Source organism: Azolla caroliniana, unplaced genomic scaffold, assembly GCF_043228905.1.
Source record: "Azolla caroliniana isolate FFs.n. ecotype wild unplaced genomic scaffold, voAzoCaro1.0.p SCAF_2, whole genome shotgun sequence".
NCBI classification, from domain to species: Eukaryota; Viridiplantae; Streptophyta; class Polypodiopsida; order Salviniales; family Salviniaceae; genus Azolla; species Azolla caroliniana.
In genome coordinates this window covers 9151175-9171096 of record NW_028230437.1, presented here as the reverse complement: position 1 = coordinate 9171096, position 19922 = coordinate 9151175, and the positions used below count along the sequence as shown (strand labels likewise).

Sequence of the window (19922 nt, the reverse complement as noted above, 5' to 3'; positions counted from 1 at the left end):
ATTTGTAATATTGTAATATTGTAACCGTGTATATGCAATGTAACGAAGCATTCCATGGCTGTAGTTGCATCTTAAAAGTACTAAAGGGAAAATCGAGCAAATATGAGAATCAAAAGGATACAAATCAACAAATCAAATAGATATTTGTTAGGTAAAAAAAAACCCAAACTTGTTGGGCATTTACAACAACAGCCAAGGCCACGAAGCAAAAACTGTATATCCCTCACATGATCGAGGGAATTCACATGATGAGTCATGACAAGCTAAAATTCTACAAAAAAATCGTACTTTTGACAAAAACAACACTTTGACAAGAAGTGCAACATACCTATTGAAGAAAAGACCACATCTTTTGATTTGGAAAAAACCTTCAGAACACATAACATCAAATATTTGAGATACACTTACATTGCATTTTGTCAAAGAAATAGAATGCATTGTAGGAACAAAATTTAGAAAAAAACCTTAACAACACATAACATCAGATATTTGACTTCTAAGAACACATACTTGAACTATGTCCAAGACTCCAATGTATCAAAATGGGCTTAGATCAAAGAAAAGTAACATATGGCTATTGAGCTTAGTAATAATGTATAGAAATCAGAAATATTAGTCATTAGATCTCGTCCTCATCACAATCACCATCTTCATCATCAGATTCAGTGTTAGTTGATGACATCAACATAGGTTCTTCGTCAGTAAGATCATCATAATTTGTATGAATTGCTTCTTCTATTCCATTGACATTATCTTGATCATTTGGTGGTAAAGAAGCAAATGTACTTGATCTTGTTATTCTCCTATTACAAGAAGACCGCTCATCATCTCTTCTTGGCCTCTGCCTCCGTATTCGATCAATAGGGACTCCATCGCTTGATGTTGTCGTATGTGATCTTGTCATGCTCCTTGTCCTTCTTCTCATGCTCATTGTTTCTTGAAAATAAGTTTCATAGAATTCTCTATCCATATCATTCTCGTGGCTAATAGATGGAATATCAGGAGTCTTAGAGACATCTATCTCATTTGGATTCACCTGCAAACAAGTTTATAAAAGCTTAACGAAATTTGAGGAATGTAAATTATAAGAAGTGAATAAAACAATACCTGCATTGGAGATGCATTCACAGTCTCAAACTTGCGAACTAGCCTTAAGTTCTCTCGCACATATACCAATCGTTCAAGTTGTGCTACCTTTAGTCTGTTTCTATTTTTTGTATGTGCGAGAGCATGTGCATTCCAATTCCTTTCTGCTCCCCCAGAAGAGCAATCCTAATAGAAAACAAAATATGAAATAAAAGGTAGTACACAAAAGTGTAGTATTTTAGAACTTAACTATAAAATTGATCATTTTTTCAAAACTTGACACTTACTTGGGATAATATGCGGACAACTAATGCTTGGAGCTTTGGAGTTCTTCCACCAAAATTTTCCCACCATGTGACTGGCGTCATCATAGATATCTCTTCACGTGCTAATGCATAGCTAAATGTCCCTGTACCATTTCGATATTCATGCAATTCACGAAATAAGATATCACATTCAAGTGTCGAGTACAATTTTTCTGTATAGCTCATCCATGCATCCATTAACTCGGGGTTAATAAATGTAGCCTCCTCTCTCCACATCGGATGCAGCAAATGAGCTACAAGGTGGATCGGCCTCTTGAACCATTTCCATCGTATGTCAAATAACTTCAAAACATCTTCGTACCTAAAAGGGTATTAGTAATTACAAAATGATCTGATCTTAAAAGATGAGAAAACATTTGGAGGTTTAATGCTAGCAAACCATAAAAAATTAAAATAAATATGAAATTTACTTGGATTTGTGGGGGATGTTTTCTTCCACTCCTTTTGCTAAAACATCTTTGCTTCTTCGCATAAACTCATATAACAAACCAATAGTGGATCCCTCCCTATTAGTAAGTCGTAAAACACTATACAATGGTGCCATTAGGGTCAAAACAACTTGAAACGAGGACTCAGTTGTAGGATCAAGGATGTAGTTCTTTACATTCATGGCATCTGGCTTATTGCAATCTGACCAAGACCTCCACATGTCACTCACCACTGTTTGCTCAAGAGGATACCAAACTTTGAGCAAACGTTGTATGACAAGGTACATCACACCAAACCTTGTCTTAGAAGGTCTCAAGATGGCGAGGTTACTGTGAGCAGAAAAAATTTTCCTAGCATTCCTCTTCTTGCAAAAAAAAACGTACGATATTATTTGCTTTCAACATAGTACTTTTCATCCAAGGTAGCTGACCAATGTCCTCCAAAAGTAGATCCAAAGAATGGGTTGCACATGGAGTCCAAACAATATTAGGGAACTCTGATTCTAGCAAAGACCCCATGCGGACACAACTAGATGCATTGTCTGAAATGACTTGGACCACATTTTCCTTACCAACTTCTCTAATTGCCTCTGAAATTCTTTCAGCTAACCAAGAGCTATCAACTGTTGGTGTTGTATTAGCATGACTACAATCAATGGACTTGAGGAACATTGTCCCATAAAAAGATGATACGAGGACATTTACAAGTTGCCTATGAGAAACATCAACCCATCCATCTGTTAATATAGAACAACCATACTTGGGCCATAATCCTTTTACCCTTTCTAACTTTGCTTGCAAGGACATAACCTCATTTTTCAAGCCTTTCGTCCTCATGTAATTATATGTGACTCCATTATGTTTCTCTCCAATTGTAGAGAAAGCTTCTAACATGTTCCGCCAACATGGTGTTTTTAATAGATTAAATGACAAATTTGCTTCAATGATACATCTCACCTCCATAACGTTTGCATGTTGTTTCCTTTGCATTTGTAACACATGTCCTTTACGCAACGGTTGTTGTTTCACTATAATTGCTGGTGGATATGGTTGGCGACTACCACCACCCATACATGACATGCTTTGACTTTCATCAACAAAGGTAGACGAGCATGAGGTAGAAACACCTAAAAGAAAAAAAAATTCAAGATAAATAATTTACAATTATTTAAACATTAGTAATCAAGACACCTATTGTAGGCTTGTGTCTATACCTTGTTCAGGCATGTTGAATGAGTCGATCTCTGCTACTATATCTTCTTCTTCACCAATTGCTTGGCTTCCACAATTACCATACAAAGTTGTAAGGTCAATCAACATTTCCTTGGGGACATTGGTACATTTCGTTACTCCATGGCTAGGTTTTCCAATTAAATGAGCAATCATTCGTGTTGTTGACCCATGCATATGTTTGTTGCAAAATTTACAGTTCCAACTCCTATTTCCTGTTTGACTTCTTACGACATTGAGGCAACATGTATCCCAATATTTGTTCTTAATGGGCGGCACTTTCCTTCTTTATTTTCTACAAATCAATAAAATTGAGATATTGAAAATGGAAAATAATGCACAAAAAGAGGAGCAAGATTATATGAATGCATTAAAGCAAATCGAAGAATTGAAAACTTTGAATAGATCAACCTTCAGGGAGGATGAGGATTATACTACTTTAAATGAGCAACTACAGGATACTCAAGAGTATCTTTTATTCATAGAAAGCAAATACAAGAAAATGTTACAATTAAGGACATGTATAAAAACAGAAAATTCAACTCTTTTGGAAGCTAAAAAGGAAGCAAAATTTACCATAACTTAACTAAAGAGCCTTAATGCTTAACGTAATAACGACATGCATAAAAGCAAAAAATTCAACAAGTTTGGAAGCCAAAAGGGAAGTAGAATTTGGTCAAGAAATCCATCTTGAAGATGTACAGAAAGGGTTCGATGAAGATCTATTTATTCATAGTGCTTTGCTAGATATGTATGTCAAATGTGGATCTATAGTGGAAGTGCAAAATGTTTTCAACCGAATGTCCAACCGAGATGTGGTATTATGGACAACATTGATTGCATGATATGTTGAGCATGGACCCGTTGAGGATGCACTGAAAAGCTTTGAAAAGATACAAGATGAGGGGATACTTATTACTACCAAACACTTTCACCTTTTCTTGTGTCTTAAAGGAATGCTCTCATTGGAGGGTTTGTTGAGTATAGAACTACTGAGAAAGCATTAGATTCGTTCGATAAAATGCAAGTTGATGGAATCTTTCCGGATGCATATACATTGCCCATGTCCTAAAAGTGTGCGGTTTATTAGGGCCTACAGATAAAGGACAATCCATGTATATGGAGGCTGTATTGAAAGGGTTCTAGCAAGTGCACATTTATTCATACCCATCATATTCAAAAGCAGACAACCAAAACCATGATATTCCAAAAAATGAGTAGTTGTTAACAAAAATAAATATGCATTGCAAATGATAAAAAATGGGACATCATTAAAAAAGGACCAAGCACTTTTCCCATGACACGAAATTGAGATCTTCAATGTTTCTAGAAACCAATGTCATTTATAGTAACATGGAAAGTAAATTAGAATGATCAATTTCTGAAATGAATTCAAATGGGATACAACCACTAAAATCAATAAGCAAAGGATTAGCTAATGCTACAAATTGTGAAAGATTTTGAACACATTGTCTACATGTATACATACATGTTTGAGTTTCAACACATGGTTCCTATAATATTTGATCTCAACACTTGCAAAGAGGAGAGTTTTATTGCATGACGTCAATTACAATTGTCTACCAATTTGTTACTTGTATAGATGCATTATTGTGGAATAGATAGATTGCTGGACACAAGCATACATAAACTAGATCAACTAAAAATTAAATCTCCCTTGTCATTTGGTATTATCATACAACTTGACATTGGAATACAACAAAATGGGAGGTATACTTAATCATAAAAAATAAAAGAAAGAAACATATTCACTAACCTGATTTTATTTTCTTCTTCTTCTTGTTCTTCTTCTTGTTCTTCTTCTTCTTCTTGTGCTTCTTCTTCTTCTTCTTCTTCTTCTAGTGCTTCTTCTTCTTCTTCTTCTTCTTCTTCTTCTTCTTCGGCTTTTTCTGCTTCTTCTTCTTCTTCTTCTTCTAAGTCTATTCTGTTCGTCTTTCTTCCTTCCTTCTATTTTACTAAAGTTGTTCTTTTCTTTTGCTTTCTTTAGGGTTTTACTCACATTTTCTATAAATACGTACTATTTGTATTTTTTTAAAGGTACGTTAAATACCGTATTAGATGAATGTATATGACATTTGAATGAACAACTTTGACGTATGGTACGTACTATACAAATAAGAAGGTATTATACGTATTGATACGTTAAATACGCGTACGTAAACAACATTGATCACAGCGAAACGACACAGAAAGTGGACGAATCGTTGGGCGGCATGTTCAAGCTCACCGGCTCCAACTATTCATTGTGGAAGTCGAAGATGAGGGATATGCTCGTGGTTAAAGATCTTTGGCTGCCAGTTCAGTTTGGAGACAAGAGACCGGACAAAATCGATGCCACGATATGGGAGGTGATGCACATGAAGACAACGGTGTACATACGGTGCTTCATCGACATGAGCCTATACAACAACTTCAATGAAGAGAGCAAGGCTCATGAGCTCTGGGAGAAGATCGACATTATGTTTCAGAACAAAAATGTTGTTAATCAGGTTTCGGTATTCCGGAAGCTAGTAAGACTCCGGTACCAAGATGGCTCTAACATGGCGGAGCACATGAATGCCTTCCAGGGGTTGATACACCGGGCAACATCATTGGAAGTACCTCTCGCCGATGGGGTACTAGCGCTACTCCTGCTCAGTTCCCTCCCGGATAGCTGGGAGACGTTGGTTGTCACTTTGGGCAACGCCGGGCCGGGAGGGAAACGGTTATCCCTAGCAAGAGTGAAGTCGAGCTTGCTAGATGAGGAGGCGCATTGGAAAGATAAGGATACGAGCTCCGACTCCAAAGCGCTCCTTACCGAATCGGAACGCGGAAGACAAAGGAACCGTAGCCCCCAGAACCGGGAAAAGTCGGGGACGCGGTCAAAGTCAAGGGGGAGACCTACTTGCTTCTATTGCGGCAAGCCGGGACACTTCCAGAAGAACTGTCGGCATTTCCGAAAGGATAAGGAGACCGACGGTACCGATTCGAAGCGGACCCCGGACCGGAACGATAAAGACCGGAGGGGGCCGAACCGGAAGGGAACGACGGCAATCGTGGCAAGTGAAGAAGAGTTTATGCTCATCACTGAGGAGAGTGATATAAATCTTGCCGGCGACGAGATGACCTGGGTGGTAGACTCCGGAGCGTCGTTCCACCTTACCCCAGACCGGAAATGCTTCTCATCCTACTCAGCCGGTGATCACGGTTGTGTCCGGATGGGAAATGAAGGTACATGCCGAATTTTCGGCATAGGAGATGTGTGGCTGTCAACACCAACCGGATGCAAGATGCTGCTGAAGGATGTTCAACACGTTCCGGAGGTTCGTCTAAACCTGATATCAACTGGTCGGCTAGATGATGAAGGCTACACGGGTAGCATCCGGAACGATGTTATGAAGTTCAACAAAGGGAGCCTGATTGTGGCTCGGGCCCGGAAGGTAAACACGTTGTACCTAATGAATGCCCGGTTATGTCCGGAGGAAGTGAACGTGGCATCCGACACTGCCGATGAGCTATGGCACAAAAGGCTGTGTCACATGAGTGAGAAAGGGATGAAGAGGCTTGCAGACGACAACCTCATTCCAGTGAAGAACATGCACTTGGAGAAGTGTACTAACTGTCTGGCTGGTAAACAAAACCGGACCTCCTTCCGACCAAGGCCACCGATGAGACGTAATGCACCACTGGAGTTGGTGCATACTGATGTATGGCAAGTGGACACGAAGTCACATGCAGGATCGCAGTACTTCGTGACGTTCATAGATGACCACAGCCGGAAGCTGTGGGCCACACCGTTGAAGACGAAGGATCAGGTGCTATCCGTCTTCAAAGAGCTCCATGCGAGAGTGGAAAGAGAAACCGGCCGGAAACTGAAGGCGGTTCGAGCAGATAACGGAGGTGAATACCGGGGGCAGTTCGAGGAGTATTGTCACTTGAAGGGAATCCGGCTCGAATTTACTGTGCCGAAGACGCCGGAACTAAACGGGTTGGCCGAGAGGATGAACCGGACCATAATGGAGAGGGTCCGGAGTATGTTGGCGCATGCAAAACTACCCAAGAAGTTTTGGGTTGAGGCACTATCGGCGACGACATATGTGATAAACAGATCACCCTCAGTACCCTTGGATGGAGACACGCCACAGAGAGTCTGGACCGGTAAGGAAGTGTCCTACCGGCATCTGAAGGTATTCGGGTGTCTCGCGTACGTGCATGTAGCTAAGGACCGGAGAGGAAAGTTGGATCCAAAGACCCGGCCATGCATATTCCTCGGTTACGGCGACGATGAGTTCGGCTACTGAGTGTGGGACCTGGTCGACAAGAAGGTATTCCAGAGTCGAGATATTATCTTCATGGAGGACAAGACGCTCGTCGACTAGGAGTCGGAGAAGAAGATAATGAACTCCGAGTCGACCGGTAATGATCGATTCTACGATGAGCAGACCCAACCGGCAGGAGACCGGTTAGCACTCCAGGAACCATCCGGTTATGGTGAGGATACCGAACCGGCAGAAGAAGAAGTAGAGGAAGCTGAAACCGGAACCGGCCAAGACCCCGAATCGGATTCGGATGAAGAGCAAATGGAGGAGCCGGTTACCGAAGCCAGAAGACGGAGATATCCTCTCAGGGAGAGAAGGGCGCCCCAGATATTTCCGGATGCAGAGCATGTTCTGCTGACTGATGAGGGGGAGCCGGAAAGCTTCGAAGAAGCGAAGGATGACACCCACAACCGAAAATGGTTAAGTGCCATGCAGGATGAGATGGATTCCCTGCATGAAAACCATACGTACGAATTGGTGGAGTTGCCGAAAGGAAAGCGGGCACTCCGAAACAAGTGGGTGTACAAGTTGAAACCGGGAGATGCCGGTACCCCCCCGAGATACAAAGCCAGGATCGTGGTGAAGGGGTTCCAGCAGAAAAAGGGCGTGGACTTTGACGAGATATTTGCCCCGGTAGTAAAGATGACCTCCATCCGAACGGTGCTGAGTATAGCGGCAAGCATGGACCTCGAGGTAGAACAGCTAGACGTGAAGACGTCATTCCTTCACGGCGACCTCGAAGAGGAGATCTACATGCAGCAACCGGAGGGATTTGTGGAGAAAGGGAAGGAGCACCTGGTATGCCGGCTGAAGAAGAGCCTGTACGGACTAAAGCAGGCTCCCCGACAATGGTACCGGAAGTTCGATTCCTTCATGACCAATCAAGGGTACCACAAGACGCAGGCCGATCACTGCGTGTTTGTGAAGAAGTTCGAATGAGGAGACTTCCTGATACTCCTTCTGTACGTGGATGACATGTTGATCGTCGGATGGGACCAAGTCAAAATACGGATGCTGAAGAAGGCTCTCAACCGGACCTTCTCAATGAAAGACTTGGGTCCGGCGAGACAGTTGCTGGGGATGCATATCATCCGGAACCGGCCAATGAAGCAATTGTGGCTGTCACAGGAGAAGTACGTGACAAAGGTGCTTCATCGGTTCAACATGTCAGATGCGAAACCGGTCGGATCGACACTTCCGGCAAACTGCAAGTTATCCGGTAAGCAAAGCCCGAAGACGAAAGCAGAGAAGGCGGATATGATGAAGATTCCATATGCCTCTGCCGTCGGGAGCTTAATGTACGCAATGGTGTGTACCCGACCGGATATAGGATACGCAGTCGGAGTGGTGAGCCGGTTCATGAGCAATCCCGACAAGGAGCACTGGAACGCGGTCAAATGGATACTCCGGTATTTGAAGGGCACTTCAAATATGTGTCTCCGATTCGGCTCCGGAAAACCTCAACTTGACGGTTTCACCGATTCGGACATGTCGGCTGATGTGGATACCAACCAGTCTACATCCGGGTATGTAATGACATATGCAGGGGGAGCTGTATCGTGGCAATCGAGGCTGCAGAAGAAGATTGCATTGTCAACCACGGAGGCGGAGTACATGGCGGTTGTGGAAGCCAGCAAGGAAATATTATGGATGAAGGACTTCATCGAAGAGCTCGGTATCCGGCAAGATGAATACCGGCTCTATTGCAATAGTCAAAGTGCCATCCATCTTGCTAAGAATGCGGCCTACCATTCCCGGACGAAGCATATCCAGCGAAGATATCACTGGATCCGGGAAAGAGTAGATGACCAGGAGTTCGCACTGACGAAGATCCACACGACCGAGAACGGGTCAGATATGCTGACCAAAGTGCTGATACCCGACAAGCGGGATGCATGCCGGAAGAGGATCGGACTAGTAAGACACCCCATGCCAGAGTGAAGGGGGAGTTTGTTGGGAGACAGGTCCTTCCGGATGGGAAGAGAGAAGAACAGAGAAGAACCGGATGAGGAGTACCCGGCTACGGAGAGCCGGATGGTGCAGACCCGGTGAGAACCGGATGAGGAGTACCCTGCTATGGAGAGCCGGATGGTGCAGACCCGGTGAGGAGTGCTCACCGGATGAAGAGACATATTCGTAAATATGTTTCTGAGAGTCCATCATGGTTGTATTTGTAAATAGCCGAAAAGTCATATTAGTATAAATATGACTTAGGGCAAACCTTTTGAGGTAGTTGTTATTCTTGTCTGCGTGAGATCAGAGCGCGTAACTGTGTACTGAGAGAGTGAGAGAGAGGAAGAGGTCGTTGCCTCAGTTGTAACCACCGCCTGTGGCGAAGACCGTGAGCACGAGGTCGTTGCCTCCGTGAACTCACTGTTGTACATTCAAACATAGTGATAGTTTGCAGCCTGTGGGCTGCCGTGGTTTTTTCCCTAGTTTGGGGTTTTCCACGTAAACATCCTGTGTACACTTCTCTTCTTTGTGTCGTGCATTCTTTATTTCCCATTTTCTGTGTATGAATCTAAGCTCGGTTGTGGCCGAGCGTTGCGTATAAGGAGCGTTGTAGTTCCCGTCATTTCCTGCCACCTGATTTGTCAGGTTTTCTTTTGCCAGTACCAAGCACTTCATCTATCCTAGTCCCATTGGCATCGAGACCAGATCCACCATCGATTTGAAATGTATGGTGAGTGGGTATGCCGGTCGCAACTCATCACAGTGACGTATGTTGAATGTACTTGGCAGTTTTCGCATGTGACACAAAATGAAGTATATCTTTGCACATGCTCGGCCACCAATACTTCTCCTTTAGCTTTTCGAACGTCGCCCATGTTCCTCTATGACCTGCCCAAGGACTCTTGTGGAATTCAAACATCAACATCATTTGGTCTTCTCCCTTCACCACTACTCGACGTGGCATTCCTGTCCTTCTCTTTGGGTGCCTCCAGAGGAATCCTCCCTTCAAAAAGTACTGGTAAGCTTTCTTCCGGATTCGTAGAGCCCCCTCGTCCACGAAGCAACCACCGTCATTGTTCTCAAGAACCTATCAATCAGTAACCATGCTCCTTCATACTCATTCTCGTTGAAGGCGTGGAGGGTTGGCATGCCTTTGTCTTTTGTCAACAGGTGGGCCGTCTTGAAGAAGTCAAGGGTGATGTATTCATCTTCCGAAACCATGTCACTTTCATTCTTGAAACTTGCTCTTGACAACATGTCGGCAATGACGTTGTTCTTTCCTGCAATGTGGCGGATCTCTGGGTTCAAAGACTTGATATAGGAGATCCACCTTAGCATAGCCAGATCTGGTGTCACACATCTTGAGATCATCCCAAGGATTGGGAGACAATCTATCTCAATTATCACTTCCGACCTGATCAGGTAGTAAGCTAAGGACGCGATACCCTAGAGTTCCCGCTTGACTTGGGCATATCCTCGTTGTCGTTCGGTAAGGACCATTGCTCTGAACCGAATGACATACCATGTGCTATCTTCTTCTTCTTGGTTGATGACCCACCTGATTTTGGTTGGGCTCGTATCGACAGTCACATAAATCGACTTTCCTTTGGTATAGTCGGCCTTTCGTAGTGCTAGAGCTTCAAGAAGTAGTTTCTTGAATCTTTATATCGCATTTGTATGCACCTCTCGCCATTCTAACGTCTTCCTTTTCTTTAGAAATCCATATAATGGTTCGGCCCATGAGGGTTGATGTCGAAGACCCCACTCAAAACACAATAACTATGCCTGCCTATAAGTTAAGGTCAGACATAAAACAGACGACAGATTTGAAGAAAATTCTCGAGGAACGTGTTCTTGTCCTTAAGGGAATTGCTCGACATTACGAAAAAAGAGTTCCACGATACGATCATGGACCTCGTAAAAAGAAAAAGGCAACAATCTGACGAGGAAGAAGAGAGTCCATAAAAAGCAAAAGCAAATGTCATAATGTGGCAAGGGACGAAGTTAATGAAGATATGGTGGACAACCACTATACTCGGCCTCATTGGGCATGAGCAATGGCGGAGACATCAATAAAGATAGGAGAGAGAAATGAAACAGTCATAGATTTAATAGACCATGGGTCCGAGATCAACCTTATGTCAACAAAGTTCTACAAAAAAGGAAGATGGCCCATAAATACGAATCATGGGTGGAAGATCCGTGCGACAATGAAAGCTACTGAAGACCTATATGGTGCATGTCCTAATATCCCCATCACGATTGGCGATGTTGAGATAGATCAACATTTTTTTGTTCAAGATTCGGCATCCCATCATATCATTCTTGGGCAACCTTACATAACATGGTCCCGGATGGAAACGAAAGTGTTCGATAATGGTGCGGCATTTGCTCGAGTAAGGATTCTTGATAAGAAGAAGGTCGTACAGTTCTTGACTGTATGTGCCAACCACGAAAGGAATCGTGATAGTCTGGGAGAAGATGCTTCGAATTTTTAGGTCGGGCTATTTGCGAGCGGGGCGTGAATAGTCCAAACAAGCATATGCCCCAAAAAGGAAGTGAAGTTCGCGAATTTGTGGAAGGAGGGTTATACAAGCCCCTAATGGAGTGTGCAAAATCAACACATTTGACAAAGAAGAGAAGTCTTGAATGCAAAGCTTTGAGGAAGCTTTAAGAGAAGAACAAATAATGGAAAGTGATGAAAGCATCGAATGGGTTATGGAGGAAGCCTCATTTAACGACACCATTGGCGAAATGGAGAATGTTGTGGACTTGGGCCCTTGTAGCCAACAATCAAGTAAGATAAACTCCATCGAAATGTACATTGCCATCGACGAGTATAATCGAAGTATCATGGCTGAAATAGTCGAAGTTAATCCTAAATACAAACTGGTGGACAAGAAACTAAAGCATGTTTCTATTCCACTACTTGAGGATAGCTGGCAACGAATGAAGGAAGTTGCATGGGATCTGAGAGGAATCGGACATGCCTTCACTAAAGAGACAAGAGAAAAGCTTTGTGTTGGGAAAGAGGAATTTCTCTTGCCAGAAGAGGAAGTCACATTTTGAGAAATGCTCGAAAGGGTGCAAGTAAGGTTTTGAACCTTGCACCTCCAAGATAGGAGACAATTAACTTACCACTAAAGCTACTATTGAGTACTTTATATTTTTTCTAGATATATTTTCTTCTCATATTCAATATTCCATAAGAAACAAGTGTATAAAACCGTGTGCACAAAACCATGGTTTAAGCCTATGGGTGTGTGCATGTCATAAGCAAACCCACGTGCACAAAACCATGGTTTCACCCATGGTTTGTGCATGTTACAAGCATGGAGAGACCTATAAAAGCCTCTAGTTGGGGTTGTGTAAGGGAGCCATGGAATGAATCAAGAACTTAAGAATAATAAAATCCTAGTTATCTCATTGGTCTTGTCTCTTAAAACTTGAAGTCAAGGGTTCAAAGTCGAAATTGGAATCTCTCTATCTAGCTGTCTATCTATCTTAAATACTTTCTTGCTTACACTAGTAAAACGTTGAGTCCTTCCAGTCCAGGACCCTGGTGGTCCCACTTCATTCCACAAGCAAACAAGGATTTCCTCGACAACGTTGTCTGAATCGGCTTAACATAATATACTTAAAATTAGATATCAACACAAACACAATATACTCTAAATAAAATTATATTACTCCTAGCACTAACTTACAAATCGATAGTTTTTACAATGCTTCATGCCCCTTTTTATAGGAAGCATGGATAGGTTATATCAAGAAAGTTCATGCCATTTTTAGCAACTAGGAAAATAGTTATAACTACTCGTAGTATTTTACATTTTTTCTACTTCGCATATTTCTTTGGCTTAAGATATTACTCGTACTTGTTTGGCTCTTACTTTTCGGCTACTTCCTCTTTTCGGCCTTTTGGCCCTTTCACACCTTGGGTCGACTCGCTTAGCTAACATATGGCACATACGTGGGACAGTGCCCTACACAATCAAACCCACAAAAATTGTTTTTATTCTTCGTCTTCCAAAATGCCCAAAATGTTCGGCTTTGGTTGAGTTGATTCGTTTTCGTTGTCGTTGTCGACCAGCGTTGTGTCTTTCAATGGTTTCCCTCGTTCGGTCAGTTGGTTTTCCTGCGTTAGGCAGGTATCCTCCTCCTGCTCGGCTATCTCCTCAGCGTGTTCTTCTGCCTCAGTTGTTGCAGTCTCTTGCTCTTGTTATCCCTATTATTTCGCCGACGGCTGGTCCGTTTGTTGTTCGGTTTGGTCTTGTGTATCTAACGGCTCATCAGTATTACTCGGCTTAATTTGAACGACGTCAGTTGCATGCTCGTCTTCATATTCTTCGATCATCTTCTTAATCTCGGTGGAGTGAATTTGAGTCAGAGAATAGAAATCCTCTAATAACTTCTTCCGAATTACAGTGATGCTCTCCTCGTCCATCTTATAGAATCCGCACCCTTCTTTTCGATGATTGTTTTGATCGGCTCATAGGACCTGAAGTTCGGTTGCTTGTGCTAACCATTCCTTCCATCCTTTATTGAGCACCTTTGCGATCTTTTGACCTAATTGTCGCCTATGAGTATCTAGTACGAGCTTGATTCTTTCCTCGCCCATTCTGACCCTCTACCTAACCATATTCCTGCACCTAAGTGAGTTGAGTTGTTACCAATTGCAACCATAGATTGACACATGCGTGATATTCGCCATATTCTCCATGTGTGATATTCTCAATATTCGAGAATACGAAATGACGTCAAGAATATTATAAAACCATTCGTTTTACAAAAATATATAAAATATTAATTAATTCAGTTTTTTATTTAAATAAATTTAATTCACTAAAAAAATAACAATCATTCATTAATAGATTATATAAATATGATTAGTATTAACTGTCTTTTATAGTGTCAAATAAAAAATGGGGAAGTTTATGAACCTTTATTTTAATTAATTACTTTTTTTTTTTAAACGAATAGTTGTATATTTATTATAGAAATATGATTAGTGTGAAGTCCAATTTTTAATATCAAAATAAAAATATCTATAATTTTTTAGAGAATAAAAAGTGAGGAATTAATGAACCTTTATTGTATTTTATTTATTTATTAAAAATAAAACGAATACTTTTATATTTATTATAAAAATTTATTAGTGTCAAGTCCCTCTTAATGTTCCTTTTTATAATCCCTCTTTTAATGTCCCTTTTTATTGTGAAGTCCCGTTTTTTTTATCCTAGTAAACTAAAAACGGAGGGAGTTCTTGGATTCTTTTTTGTTTTTTTTTTGGGATAAACGAATACTTGACCATGCATTCGTATGCGTATTTGTATGCATTCGAATGGGAAACCCCACGAATGCGAATATGTCAATCTATGATTGCAACTGAATGGCCTATTGTACTTGTGCCAATTGGAGTGTGGTTTGCATATATTGCTTCTCTCTGTCGTATGCCTAAGTTGCATTCTGCAATTGGTAGTTTAGCCATAACTTCTCCTCTTCAAGTTCTTGTTGATTTAGATCCAGCTCCTTCTGAAACCTTGTTTTTTTATTTGCGTAGGTCTCCTCTTGTATTTTCAACTACAAGGTTAGGTTCATGAGCATCTTATCCTGGCATCCAAAGTCGGCTTGGAGCTCCATATGTTCTTGATGGAGTTTATCACTTGATGGGCGTACCAAGTGTTATCCGTACGATTGTACGTGGATGAGTGCATAAGTGTGAAACTCTTTTTATGTAGGCTTGTTGTAAGTGTGTGAGTATGTTGGTATGAACACATGCACATTTTTGTGCATGTGTGCAAATTTGAAAGAGTGTGGGTAAGTTGTGTGTGAATGGCTAGAAGGGTAGTTACCCCTACATATCTCATTGTATGTCTTGATGTATAACCCTCATGTAACTATATAACTCCATATGGGGCATGAATGAAAAACATAGAAGAAGTTCCTCTCTAAGTTATTGTCTCTATCTCTCCCCCTCATGTTGTCGCGGAAATCCGCGCCTGCGGGTCCGTCGAACTGGACCACCGGGGTCTTTGACCAAGGAGGATGAATCGGGTGACTTGTGCTTGTAAGGAATCGGTCGTTTAGGTTTACAATCAGGTCATTCTTGTTGTTGAAGACGCTTGTGTGGGTTGACTGAGAGAAAAAAGGGAGAGAGAGAGAGAGAGAGAGAAAATGTTTACCGCACCACAAAGATGTCACGAAGCACGTGACACATGTGCCAAACGTCACGATGTGCACGTTACACGTGCGCAGACAAGCACCGTCCTCTATCCGAAAGTGGTGATGGAGGATCGAAGGGATCATACAAGATAATGAAGTGGGACTGTCAGTGTTCTGGATTGGAAGAACTAGCGCAAGCGAGAAAGTATTAAAGGTAGATAGGTAGATAGATACAGGTGGGAATTCCAATTCCAGGTTTGAACCTTTGACCTGAAAATTGAGAGACAAGATACATTGCAAATGAGACAACTAAGCTTTGATTATTATCTTATTAATTATTAATTCCATACATCACTTGATTTCCTTTCCCTTCCTTTCCTTCTTATATAGATGCCCCCATGCATATGATGCATGTGAGGGTGTAAGACATGCATACAATGCATGAAATGCATGCGATGCATGATTGCCATTTGGCACTCATGCATCACGTGTGATGCATGATAACCATGTCCCTCATTCAAGCTCTCATGTACGAGCAGTTACATGTGACAAGTACGACGAAAAAAATAAACTTTAAAGAAAACAACCTAGCCTTAATTGTATGTCAATTGCCTCCTATCTTGGAGGTGTAAGGTTCAAAACTTTACTTGCACCTCAATTTATTCCACTAGGCCCTAGGCTTATTCTTATATTTTGTGTAATGAACACCTAAACACACATCACACGTGCACATTAACGTGCTAACATACATTTGTAACCATCACTCCGTTCATACGTGTGCACATTGCACCTTCTCGATTTTCCTTGTTCCACGCGATTTTCACACTGTTGCAAAAAATCTTCACGACAACGTTCTACCCCTTGGGAGGGGGTGGAGCCATTCTTGGTTCCACGCCCACCCACAAACACCTTGGTGACCACTACGATGACCCCCCTTTGGAGCGGAAGTTGAGGAATTACACACACGACATCATCGTCCTCATCACCATCATCATACACTTCTTTCTTCATCCCTGCAACATTCTTCTTCTTCCTCCTCTACTATCTACCATTTTTATCAGTATACACAAACATAAATACAAAGCGAGAACTGAATTTGCTTCTACCCTAATCCTTCTACTCATTTTTTATCCCCGCCCTTCATGATCACTTCTTTATCTTCTTCCCTAATTATCCATCTTTTGAGAAGGGCCCCTACAATCTCTGCTCATTATTCACCATTTAACTCGTAAAACCCATAGCCAAAAGGCTCTCTCCTCCTCCTCCCATATATGAGAGACTGTGTATTGTAAAGTGAGTTCAGTGGTAATAGAAACGTTAAGTCTTTGAGCAAAAGTCTATGTGTGTGTGTGTGTGTAACTGTCTCAACATTGATCTTATTCATCTCTCTAAACTTGAGTAGTGCACATATCATCTCTTGTTGTTTCCTATTGTTTGCTTGACTCCATACAAGATCGTATGTGCTTCCCTACCATAACACGACTCAAACAACCTTATTTTCTTCAATTGGTATTAGAGCGTGTAGGGTTTGGCAACAACAATACAAGGAGAAGAGAAGAATCAACTGAAGAAAAGGACTAGGCCAAGCTCTCACTTCCAATAAAATATGACATCTACATCCGGTTCCGGCATAGAAATCCGAAAATTTGACGACAAGAACTTTGCCCTATGGAAGGAGATGATGCAAGATGTACTAATCATCCGGCGTCAAATTGAGGCGATACGACACAACAACAAGCCAACATTGATGACAACACACGAATGGCACTCCCTGGACGAGATTGCCAAATCGACCATTCAGATGCACCTGGCCGAAAACGTTTAGAGCCATCAATGGTCTCCACCACATCGGGTCTCTCAAGCTCCCTCAAATTCATGAACCATTCTTGATGGCTTGTTATGTGATTTGAAGCGCATGAGTCCACAAACCAGACATCATCGGGTTAGGAAGTGACTGTTTCCATCCTATTTGCTGAGTGTCACATGACCAATATTGGCCCTTTATTATCTTCGCCATCCATCCAATAGAGTCCCTTTGTTGTTGGGGTGACATAGTCGAGTCGTTCTTCTTCTTTCGGCACTCTACTTTGAAGTAGTTAGGCTCTCCTTTTTAACAGAATTCCCATGGTTGCTTCCACCTTACTCTCTAGAATTAAACTCTTTAGTGGTTACTAAGGTGGTCTGGATCTAGATGCTTTCCTAGATTTAGATATATGCAACGTCCTTTTATGTTTGGAGGTTGTTTAAGTCCTCTACTCATGTTTGTCTAGATTTTGAACTATCTGTTGAGCACATCTGACAATGTTTGTCCCGACTTTCAATGGTACAATAAAAAATCAAGAACCGAGTGTTCTCAATCACATCTAGAGGCGTCTCTTTGAAACCATGTGATTAAATATTGGGCTTTTTGGTCTGTTGATCTGGTGAGTGTAGGCAATAATGAAATTCCTCCATGCCCGAATGTTGGGCATGGCTATAATAGTCTCACTTAGATGAGCACTCATTGACCATATGTAAACAATTCAAACACTTCATCTTGGGACGTTGTGAAAGCCCTATTTCCCTATCCTCACTTCCATGAGTTCATTTCGTAGAAGAGTCTGAAATTATAGTGTTAGTACAAGTTGAGATTCCTTTCTTATCTATTCATGATTAAAATAGATACCAAGCCTCCTCAATATTTGATTGACTAGAACTCTAGCTATTCCATTAATACTGAATGTTCCTTGTGAATCCATCCTTTAATATATTTATTTTACCATTGTCAAGGATTGTTTTCCGCGCTGAAACTAGATACAAACTGAGATGCTCTACGGTCTATCACTTTGAATGTATCTCGGTGTATGACGTGTAAGCAATCCCAAATTTAGTATAACATCAATTGGTGTATCATATGTTTGAATGAACAAAAACCTTTAAAATAAATTTTTGGTCACACTCAAAAAAAGATATATGCGTTGTCACTATCCTTCTCTATTAGAATGAGATGGCCATTTACTTTCTTTCTTTTTTCCCAAAAAACACTACTTCGCATTAGTTAGCAAACAAAATTACATCATAGAACACCCAAAGTTCTTCTCACCAGCCCTCACTCTGGCCTTCCCACCAAAGTGGACATAGTCCCCACCTCATTTTCAACAAACGTATCCAAACAACTCCAATAACCTAATAATTTGTACCATATCTATACAGATTTACAGCACCTAGACGTTGTTGGAAACCGGAAACAGCCATCGGGGTGCTTGGTAGTTCCATTGAGGCCCTGATGAGGATCTGCCCACCATAGGAGAATTACCCCATTTCAGCAAGAACTTTGATTGAGATCTTTCAGCTGCATCAGATTCCCCCTTGATTGAGTCGTATCGTCCCCGCAGCCAAGATACCAACTCAAACCAGATATTTAATAATACCTCACCGCTAGGGATCTTTTGTTGTTGAAAAACAAATTTACAACGGTTGGTCCAAATGTGCCATACCGATAAACAAGACACCATCATCCATATCTCCTCAAAAAATTCTGAGTTAGTGCCATGTCGAACTCCAGCCCGTTGAAACACCTTGCCATCCTGCACTATAAAACCATGTCCGTGGGGATTTAACTGTTCAGCCCAGCCTTCCCCTGTTAACTTCATCCCTTGTACGGACCCCCATACAACTCTCCCATTCACTCCGCATGCTGCCACTATCCTGAGACTTCTACCCCAAATGTTAATAGCCTCGCTGCAGTTTCAAAAACAATGAGGAATTGATTCCAAAGGGTGTCCACAACTTTTGCATCCAACCTCACCACCACGACACCTAAGCCACTCCCCCACCGGCACCGCTTTGTGACTAAGAAGCCACAACCAAAGCTTTATTTTTTCTGGCATATCAAACGCCCATAGCCTCCTCCAAAACGACTTCAACCAGTCATCAGAAATGCCTTTATCCTTCCAACTATTGCGAGTTAGGCCAGCACCCATCAATTTAGAGCTAATGATTTGCCTTCCTAGCTTGGTAGTGTACTCGAAAAACCGTTCAAGTTTGTCTGTACCCGGTTTCTGCCACCACACCTCTAGTGGATCCCAATCCAGATCACATATGGGCTTGTTGTCAACTATCCAGAGTTTACGATCAGATTCCAGCTTCCCTGGGTTCGGGTTTACTTGCCACTTCTTACCTTCCAACATTGTCACTCGCACTGCCAACCATTGGCCATTGTCTGCCAAAGCACTTAGGTTGCCCCACAAACGATACTCATTAGATGGGCACCTGCCTTGGATAATTTGCGCATCGCCCTCACCTACAAACCACCCAAACTAGACCCCCTCTTCTTCATTCAGCCTAGCTAGACCATCAACAGCCTTATCTATCAAGTGAGTAACCTTTTCCAGCCTGCCGGTAAATCTAGGACTTCCAACCAGACCCTCCCTTCT

The 19922-nt window shown here is 41.9% G+C and overlaps 1 protein-coding gene across 1 annotated transcript; it reads right to left on the bottom strand.

Moving 5' to 3' along the window:
- Window positions 1–555: 555 nt before the first annotated feature.
- On the bottom strand, window positions 556–10680 carry LOC147867311 (uncharacterized). The gene is made up of 5 exons (XM_087339681.1): window positions 10411–10680; window positions 4848–5038; window positions 1374–1713; window positions 1108–1272; window positions 556–1036 (listed from the first exon to the last, which is right to left on the bottom strand). The coding sequence occupies exons 1-5, from the start codon at window positions 10678–10680 to the stop codon at window positions 620–622; spliced, it is 1383 nt and encodes a 460-aa protein (XP_087195807.1). The 3' UTR covers window positions 556–619.
- Between the last annotated feature and the right edge of the window lie 9242 nt (window positions 10681–19922).